Source organism: Solanum tuberosum, unplaced genomic scaffold (genome assembly GCF_000226075.1).
Source record: "Solanum tuberosum cultivar DM 1-3 516 R44 unplaced genomic scaffold, SolTub_3.0 scf00364, whole genome shotgun sequence".
In the NCBI taxonomy this organism is placed as follows: domain Eukaryota; kingdom Viridiplantae; phylum Streptophyta; class Magnoliopsida; order Solanales; family Solanaceae; genus Solanum; species Solanum tuberosum.
The window spans coordinates 374436-384348 of record NW_006239291.1 but is presented as its reverse complement, the minus strand read 5'-3'; the positions used below and the strand labels follow the sequence as shown (position 1 = coordinate 384348).

Here is a 9913-nt window from a genome sequence, read left to right as displayed (position 1 = left end):
TTGACATGAGGGAAGAATATCTATTATGCAAAGTTGGGGGTTTAAAGGATTTTGATCCTTTATTTAACTGAACAAAAAGTGACTCATTATACGTACTCCATATCGTTAGATTAGTGCAAGTCATGTTCACTTGCAACGACTTGTTAATATTTATTCAAGTAATTAAACAAGATTAAAGTAATAGTTAAACAAATTGATTTCCTCGATATCTAACAAGAATGTATCTGGTATTCAGACATTTAATGTACTGTTAAACATTTTGCTTCTAAACCGTTAATATAATATTTTTGTATTGAAATAAGAAATTTATATACATGAAGAACTCAGGAATGAACGTGTGTCATACAATATCACAAAAAAATATCTATGATGATTCCATTAATATAGTGCTTGAATCCAAGACTAATTGGTTAACTTGACCTCGACTCGCTAATGAGATAACTATATGGTTCTTATTCAAGAAAAGGCTGAAACTCGTGGCGCGAAATTAGTAAAAAGCTCATGTTTTAAAGATAGAACAAAAAGACAGATGCACAAGATATATCTATATGAGATTATGCAAAATTACATAAGAAAATTAGTTGACACGCATAATGATAAAAAACAACTAGTAGAGGTGCGTATTGGTACGTGAAAAAAGTTGATTTCCAATTAAATGCCTAGACTGCCCAATTACTCACGCAAGGAAAAAGAAAAGAACACTACGGTGATCTTATCAAAAGGGTTAAAGACAAGCTTCAAACTTGAAAAGGTAATATGTTTATCTTTTGGAGGCAAAGAGGGTATTGTTTCAACAGTGTATTACAAAGCATTCACATTCATGTGCTTTCTGTCAGTCCCTCCTAAATGTGTAATAAGGGAGCTGGACAGAACTTTTGTTAAGTTCTTCAAGGTAAAAATAATTCGGACAGAAGTAACATTTGGCATCCTGAGAGAAGTTGTCTTCCTAAACATAGAGGGGTTAGGTTTCAGATTTTTATTGGAAGATTCTAAAGTTTTGTATGCAAATTGTGGTGAAGATTAGAACTTGTGGTCTAACTATTTCTAAAATAAATATTACAAAAAGCAAATTCCAACAATGGTGCAATAGCAAGGAAGTCCACAAGCACATTATGCTAGAGAGTAGAATAATTGTACAAACTGTGTTATAGGAACCAAAAGAGGTACCTCTAGCATTTGGTATGATAACTGGACAATGTTTGATCCTTCATATCTTCTCCAATCAGATACCCAAACTTGTCATCCTTTATCTGATAATGAGATGTTTTTATAAATAAAGGATGAATTTATCATCTTATGGAGTCGATCATTCTACTTCAGGTTATTGATCATGTGAGTTAAAAATTGGATCATGCATGTTTGCTTCTCCTTGGTGGATGAAAATTTTATTATAGGAAAGTTGACAGTGAAGAATGCATGAGTAAATATCAGGAAAGAGGTTGTGACTACTACGACTTATAAGTAGTTATGGATAAAAGGCTTGCCTTTAATCTTTTGGATGGATACTCTCGAACTCACAAGGTCCCAATGGCAGCTATCATGGCCAACTGGAATCTCAGTATTTCCCAGTAATTTTGTGGTAATAAATACCTGTCCCATTGAAGAGATCTGATAAAAGGGTGAACAAGCTAGAAGTTTAGGAGAGATACCTAAAGTGTTAGTGATAGTCACGACTGAAAACAAATGCACTGCCTGAGATACAGTGCATAAGCATTCACTGTGGCACTTGCAGAAAATGATTATCTACAAGTGCAGCATATGGCACCAGACCTTCAACAAGCTGCCAAAGATTATTTTGCACAGGCGCAACTTATGAGGAAAATAGCTCTAGTCTGGCTATATAACATTAGCTAGCACAAGTACAAGAAACTAATGCAGAATAATTCTAGTGGGTATTAGCTACAACTCTTCATACTCGATATCATAATATTGACACATTTGCATGCTAATGCAGGAACAGCATAGAAATCATTAAGGGTACAGCAAATCCAGAAAGTGCCAAAGCAGACAAGTCTCCACAATCCTTCAAATTTAATCAGCTCAATATTCAGAACCACGTTGACACAAAGCGGAAACCATACTGCCACTTCATGTCTTCAAGCTAGACAACTGGCACATTTGCAGGAAGACCTCATTCTCATTAAGATGGCACTGCATACAAAGAAGCACTAGATTAAGCTCCCACACACAAACAAACAAATAGGCAACAACTACATAACCCACAGAAGACTACACCTATGCTTAGAAAATACCCCAAAAGCAACAAAAAAGAATTGAAGATGAATTATGTTCACCTTTTGTGCCACATCACAAAGAACTATTTTTTATCAGCAAGGTGAACACTATTTGTACCATATCACAAACCAAACTTACTACTCATGGAACAATAAGACAAATATACAAATTTATTTCATTTTCTATGACAATCGCTATTTCCACTTCTGAATTTCAGTAAATGCCACATACATCTACTCCCCTCTAAAAAACACCCATGAAGATTCTAACTAGTGACATGTACCAATCACAAATCCCACATTGTAGTACCCTCTCTGTCTAACCAAAGCCATGGGAATTATCCCATCAACTTTATTTTCTTCTCATAGCCATTGTGGTTATGTGCACAAACAGATCAGTCAAAGAAAAACCAAACATTAAACTAGCCAACAAAGCTTCAGAAGTAAGCATCAAGAAAGACGTACTGTATGTAGAAGTATCAATCTGCTCAGGAAGTTCTTTAATATCCACTTCAAACCTCTCCTGAACCTACAGTAGGTATAAAGCACAAGAAAATGCTATCAATGAGGATGGCATTATAAGCATAACAGAGTGAAAATAGGAGGGTCCGGACTCTCAACCTGATTAAGAACTTCAGAATCTGATGCAGATGACACAAAAGTTATTGCAAGCCCTTTAGTTCCGAATCTACCAGCTCTTCCCACCTACCAATATTATTCAAGATTAAATAATAAGACTCCTTGGATGAAATTAGAACCTAAAACAATGAGTGCAAGACAGGCAGGACATACTCTGTGAAGATAAGTATCTGCAGAATCTGGCATGTCATAGTTAATAACAATGTTCACCCTTTCAATGTCTATGCCTCTACCAACCAAATCAGTTGCCACAAGAATTCTCTTGTGCCCTTCCTTGAAACCCTTGTAGCGTGTCAGTCTACCAAGCAGACAAGGCAAGAATTAAACTTGCATAACATGTAAACAGAAAGATGGCAACAGCAGCATAGTATGATTTCTATAAGTCACACAAATGTCAGATCAGAGGAAATGACATATGCACAAGTTATAACTCCACAGGAAGAAAGAGAGATCGGAGTGAGATGCAAAAACATTAAAGGGTGCTTCTGATCCTAGTTCTTGTTACACAACTGATACCACAAACCTTGAGGGAAAAAGTGGTTGAGAACTGACTATCTCATTGACACGATGACATACAAATATTTACCGACACTGATTAAACAGAGACTGCATAGGCAGCTAACATAAAATGAGTTGAACACAAAAGTTAGACAGACCTTTCTTCTTGGCTCATGCCAGAGTGGATGCAGATAGATGGAAAATTACACTCCATAAGTAACTTGTTCAACTCTGCTGCTCTGCTGACACTCTTGACAAAAATTACAACTTGGTTGAAGTCCAAAGCATCCAATAGGTCATTCAGCTTCCGGTTTTTCTCCGTCTCACTCAATTTGATGTAGTGCTGCCATCAAATAGAAGCAACTTAAGGAAGATTGTGATAACTAAAAACTAAGGCAAAAGATCTTGCTTCAAGATATACCTGTACAAGTCCATGCAGAGTCAACTTGGCCTCATCGTCAACATAAATTTCCATTGGCTGAAAGGAATAAAGGTTATAGTAAAGGATATTAGGAGCTTCGTGAGCTAACGGAATCTGATAACGAAATGAACGATGGATGAAGATCTTCCATCTGTGAATTTTCTCCTTGCAGCTTAGAGTAAAAGCACCCAACTAGTCCCCATTCTTGCTCAATGTGTTTATACAGCGCTTATCAAAAAAGCTTCCGTTAGAACTCCAACCATCAAACCACAGGTTATCCCATTTCAACTAAGACCTTCCCACCCCTCTTGACATCTTTAACTATAGGACAAGAACATGGAAGACAGATTGACGCAAAAACTCAAGACAACAAAGAACTACAAGCTTAGTGGAAAACTAGCAGTTCAGCACAGCAACCAGCTCCTGAGACACCTCATTTCTGTTCTCTTCCCCCGGTAAAATTAAGTTTAGACAAAGATTATACCAAATAAATTCACTACTATCGCCTGCAGAAAGCTGAAATTATGGAAATACGGTAGACTTCTAAATTCAAGAACTGGCCACAGGACATTACATCTTGCATGAATTTCTTGCAAACCGGGCGAATCTCCTTGCTGAGAGTTGCAGAAAACATCATGACTTGCTTGTCATGAGGAGTCATCTTGAAGATTTCCTGCACGTCTCTCCTCATGTCTGCATATGTAAAAGATGTACTTGAGAATCAAAAGAATGAAGATAAAAGGAATTTTAGCAGTGAGTTGGAAAAAAGGCTTAGTTAAGACATACCAAGCGATTCAAGCATCTTGTCACATTCATCTAGTATAAAATGCCTCACATTCCTCAAAGACAGGTCCTTATCTCTTGCCAATGCAAGTATTCTTCCAGGAGTTCCAACAACAATATGAGGGCATTCATTCTTTAGCAGCTCTTTGTGGAGCTTGATGTTGACACCACCATAGAAAACAGCAACCTTGATATCAGGCAGATAAGTGCTGAACCTCTCAAACTCATGACAGATCTGCAGATAGTGTAGTCAGTTAGCAGATTAAACATTTTTTCACAAGTTGAGCAAACTAGACAATCGTCTAACATTGAGCAAATGTAAAAAAGCAGAAAAATTTCAGATCAGTACACATACCTGATAAGCTAATTCCCTTGTGTGACATAGAACCAGGGCAGCAACCTGACCAGCAACCGGTTCAATCTGTTGCAGAGTTGAAAGGACAAAAACAGCGGTTTTTCCCATTCCAGATTTAGCTTGGCAAATGACATCCATTCCCAGAATAGCTTGTGGAATGCACTCATGTTGCACTGATGATGAACCAAACACATTGGGGGCAACGAGACCTCAGTTTCAGTTTAAAAATTTTACCATGGTACATCTCCAAATTAGTAGTGATAGGAGTAATTACCTGAAAACAGAAATTAGACAGAAATTGTCAAGAAAATTCTAATTAGATTATGGTTCAGTATATCAAAAGAAAAAAAAAAAGAGAACTTCTAATTAGCCACACTCCAAACACCCTAAAAAATACCAAACCTAAAAGGAAAAATTGAAGACCAAACCCTGATACAGTATGCATTTCTTACAACTTATGACCAAATTCTAACCATACAATAGTTTCTCTCCCTACACATGTTACATAGAAAGCTAACACAAGCGCAACATAAAATAAGGATTGAGCCTACAAGTGACTAGAGGTTAATGCATGCCAAAATAGAAGGTACAGGTGGAAAGGTGGAAAAGTTAGACCAGACAATCACAATTGCATTAATGCTAATGTCCTCTTATGGTCTCCCGTTACATAGAAAGCTAACAAGCTCAACATAAAATAAAGGATTGAGCCTACACAAGTGCATAAGGTTAATGCAAAAGATTCAGTTGGAAAAGTTAGATCTGACAACCACAATTGCATTAATGCCAATCTCCTCTTATAGGCTCCCTCATTCCTACAAAGACTAGATTCCTCAAACTTCCTATAAGGTTACAACAAAAATAACCATCAGAGTGGATATCGAATTGGCAAAGAAGGAAATTGATGGAACACAGTCCCATAGGTTTTTCCTTTATAAGGGCAGGTTTGCAGAGGAAGAAAAATAGTTTGTATCTCAACATTGGCAAGACATAACAGCCAAAAGATTTGGGGAAAAATGCCCAAGGGAGCTGCACCATCATAGCTCACCAGACTCTCACAAGTTCACAGAACATGACAATTATACAATGAGATGGATGTGTGAGCATTCTAGGATAGATACAATTCGGAATGTAGATAATGTGGATCACATAGGAGTGGCCTCAATAGGGGGGAAGATGCAGGAAATGAGGTTGAGATGTAAAGATGCCCCAGTGCAAAGGTATGAAAGGTTGGCTACGGATTGTTTCAAAAGAGGTAAGAGGTAGTGCAAAAAAGTATTTGGGGGAATGATTAGGCGTGACATGACGCAGCTTCAGCTTACCGAGGATATAACCTTAGATAGGAGGTTATGGAGGACACGGATTAGGGTAGAAGGTTAATTAGGTAGTCAAGCATTGTCTCGCTTATCTTTCCGTACTATTTGTCATATTGTTTGTCATAGTATTACCCTTGCAGTTTCTTGTCTTTTTGAGCCTGGTTACTATCTATTTCTTGTTTTTGAGCTAAGGGTCAATCGCAAACAACATCTCTACCTCCAAGGTAGTGGTAAGGTGTACATACACTCAAACCTACCTAGAATTCACTTGGTGGGATTACATGTGTATGTTGTCGTAATATTTGCCCAGTATTGAAGGGGGAAGCTAATTAGATCAGCCAATAAAGCCTCAATACCCCAACAGAAATTCATGATATGGCTTCTATGTATCTCATATGGAATATCTACTTGTGTTGCGGACAAATAGATTGACATTTAAGATGTTGTTTGATGTGAAGAAGAATGTTCTCGATGAAAAATGTGTCTTGGAAAATGTTTTCCACAAAACTAAGTTTTTCCTATCTTCTTTTGTTCAATATTGCAAGGAAAAAAGGTTAATTAGGAATTTGTAAACAAATAATATAGGAGGTGGAGGCGAGGTGGGAGTAGGGGTGGTGGTGGTGAGTGGTGGTGAAGATTAAGGGCCCGTTTGGCCATGCGATATTTAATCATGATTGAAATCATAATATGAAATAGTAAGATGAAGTTGGAAGTTTTGTATGGACATGCAATTTGAACTTTTTAAAAAACCTCATAAGTTGTAAAACTATTAAATTGTCCCAATTCTTTATACAATCATACCAAATAAACATAAGTTTACAAATAGTCTACTAGTCTTTTAACACAATCCTCCCACATATTGCAAACAACCTTCTCACATTGAACTTGCATTGCTCAATCATATGACCGAGAAGATGAACCAACATTGTTACTTTTAGCCATTTGTCAATCAATTTGGTTGGTAAATAAATTTGATCAAAAATAATAAAAATTAGTGAATATAAATGGTGATATAGGAATTGATTTGAAGTAATAGTAAATTTTATGTTGGTGATAATAATTGTTATATGTGATATAAATGATTTAAAAAGTAATAATATGAATTATAAATTTTATTTACGTATGAAATAAATGGTTTGCAGATATAAATGTGGAGTTGTTTTTACAAAGTATAAACTTCTGTGGGTTAACTGTTGTATTTGAAAAATCCCAAATCATGATTTTTGGAGAATTGGAAATTTCATCTCATGATATGAATTTATGAAATCATGAGATGAAATCAGCATGAGAACCGTCCAAATGCTAATTTCATCTCATGATTTCATACGGTAATAAGAAATTGCATGCCCAAACACCTACTAAGTGTTCATTTTTATCATTTTCAAGGAACTTGTTCTCCTAGAACATTTTCCAAAACATATTTGCCAACCAAACATGGATAAAAAATTGAAAAATATTCCTCTCCATAGCTGACATACCCTGAAGGTAAAATAAGAGTCCTTTAGAACTAGAGGTATTCTAAATCTAACACTTATCCATAAATATGTACTACAAGACGAAGGAATACATTTTTGCAACTACTGGTTTTTCATTCAAAGGAACTGGACACAACATCGAACTTGTATGATCCAGCTTGCAGTAGTTTTTTCTTCTATTTAGCACAAAAATTCACCCCTCCCTTTTAGCTTGATTCAGAAACAAGAGGAAGTTAGGCATGGAATATGCCTTGTACTCAACCTTAAGCCCTGAATGCTTATACTCGACCAATCCAAATACCAAGGATAGAAATATTTTGGTAAATCAGACAAACATTACTACTTGCTTGTCAGCTTCAAAGAAAACAAGACTAAGCACGAGTAGGAAAATGCTCACAACAATCACATCACAAATAAGTTGAAGTATCAGTATTAGAAAGGTTATTATTAGTTGGTTATCACCTAAGTTGTTGCATGGACTCTTCACTTTTGATGTTGCACCGCACCCGTGTCAGATTCTCCAAATAACACTATTTTTGGAGAATTCGACATACACTCACTGACATTTTTGAAGAGTCCGAGCAACATAGGTTATCACTTTTTTACATGATATAGTACAAATCAACAATTTTAGTTTAGAAGGACCAAAAATGCCCAAATACAAGGTAACTTGCCTTCGGACGGATGCTCAAACCCAGAATCAACAATAGCACGCAGCAACTCTGGCTTTAGAAGAAAGTCTCTGAAACCTGAACTGTGAATTCCAACATAACCCCTGCATCCACCAAAAACGACCAGAATATTCAACACCAAGGTCACAAAAGTCCAAGCTTGATGAAGTAGGACCAAAAGGGGCCAACACAAAATACAAACACAAGAACAAAAATCAATCAACTAAGCTTCCCCCAAAGAAGTTGGAATTGACTTATATGAATCCTCCATATTACACCATGCTAGGACCCATTTCTTTTCATTAATAAACATCATTGACTTCCAAAAATATAAATAACAGTCTGCCCCTACTACAGCTCAATCACAAACAAGCAAGGTTTGGCTATATTAATCCTCTATATCTATTCCACTCTATCTAGCCCAGTTAGATTCCACACCAATAAAGAGAGAACAAAATAAAAAGCTCATTTGTCAAATCAGTGAAATTTCCAAAGCAGATAAACCACTCCAACATAAAAATACAGACATAACAAAAAAAAATCAAATAGGCGTAGTTAATTCATTAAAACCTATAATAGAGATAGAGGCTTTTTTCCAGGCAGCAAACAGATTTAACAAAACCAAGAGAAGAACATATGTCAGCAGCAAATAGACTCTTAACCAGATACATAAACCTCCATGAATACGAAAAACAAAAAACATAAAAGTACAAACTTTAAGCATAAAAAGTACAACAAAGAACATATGTTAGAAAATGCTTTAACAATAGGCTTCATGACATTTTTCTGGAAAATAGTACCGAAAAACGATTAAAATAGAAGCAGTAATATAAGCTTGAACTTAAATAAAATAGTTTCCAATGTATACTAATTAGGAAAAAAAACAGAAAATTTAATGCGAGAGCGAAGATCTCACTTTTTGGCCGATTCGCCGTTGACTTTTGTGGCGGAATCAGGAATTTTTTCGTCATCTTCTTCATAGTCGAGAAGCTCCTCCTCATAAGCATCGTTCTCCTTGTTTTCTCCCATATTTAGCTTTACTATTACTACTACACATCAAAAATACGCCAGATCCAAACATCAGTTTCTAAAATCTAAGAAAACAATTGCGAAAAAAATATTGAATACGTGTGTAAAAGAGAGATTTGGTAAGAAAAATGCTTTTACCTTGAAGAATCTCAGAGAAAAGTTGGATCTCGGTAGGGGGTTAGGGTTTCGGAAGCTGCAGAAAAAATGTTAGGAAAATACAAAAATCGTATGAGAGCAAAAGTGATTGGGTTTTGTGATGGAGGGGTAGATTATAGAAGAGGGTATGCTGAATTTTTGTTGACGATTTTATCCTTGGCTCCTTTCCAGAAATACGAATTAGTACCAAGTCGGTTTAGATATTTTGGGAAATTTTCCCTTCTAAAAAAAGTCACTTTTTTCTTTTTTCCGATAATAAAGATTTTCTTTCGACCTTAGCATTAAGGGGGTCGTTAGGTTATGGACAGAGTATGTAGGTAGATCTGTCAAAATGGGTTT

General features: G+C 36.1%; 1 protein-coding gene across 3 annotated transcripts; it reads right to left on the bottom strand.

Moving 5' to 3' along the window:
- Positions 1–1771: 1771 nt before the first annotated feature.
- Positions 1772–9688, bottom strand: LOC102589835 (DEAD-box ATP-dependent RNA helicase 56). 3 transcript variants are annotated; one of them, XM_006361666.2, is made up of 12 exons: positions 9557–9688; positions 9306–9438; positions 8393–8493; positions 4931–5103; positions 4579–4810; positions 4367–4485; positions 3793–3849; positions 3530–3714; positions 3027–3171; positions 2856–2939; positions 2700–2763; positions 1772–2151 (listed from the first exon to the last, which is right to left on the bottom strand). In XM_006361666.2, the coding sequence occupies exons 2-12, from the start codon at positions 9416–9418 to the stop codon at positions 2141–2143; spliced, it is 1284 nt and encodes a 427-aa protein (XP_006361728.1). In that variant the 5' UTR covers positions 9419–9438; positions 9557–9688; the 3' UTR covers positions 1772–2140. The 3 variants fall into 3 exon arrangements, with proteins under 3 accessions (XP_006361728.1, XP_006361727.1, XP_015170920.1); XM_006361665.2 differs by having other exon boundaries at positions 9306–9435; XM_015315434.1 differs by having other exon boundaries at positions 4931–5204; positions 9306–9435; positions 9557–9686.
- Positions 9689–9913: the final 225 nt, after the last annotated feature.

Excerpts from the sequence above, each read along its gene's own strand:
- LOC102589835 (XM_006361666.2), bottom strand. The coding sequence starts at position 9,418 with ATGGGAGAAAACAAGGAGAACGATGCTTATGAGGAGGAGCTTCTCGAC. Across the intron at positions 5,104-8,392 it reads GTTTGAGCATCCGTCCGAAG|TGCAACATGAGTGCATTCCA; the intron begins GCAAGTTACCTT and ends GTTCATCATCAG. Across the intron at positions 4,486-4,578 it reads CAAGATGCTTGAATCGCTTG|ACATGAGGAGAGACGTGCAG; the intron begins GTATGTCTTAAC and ends TTACATATGCAG.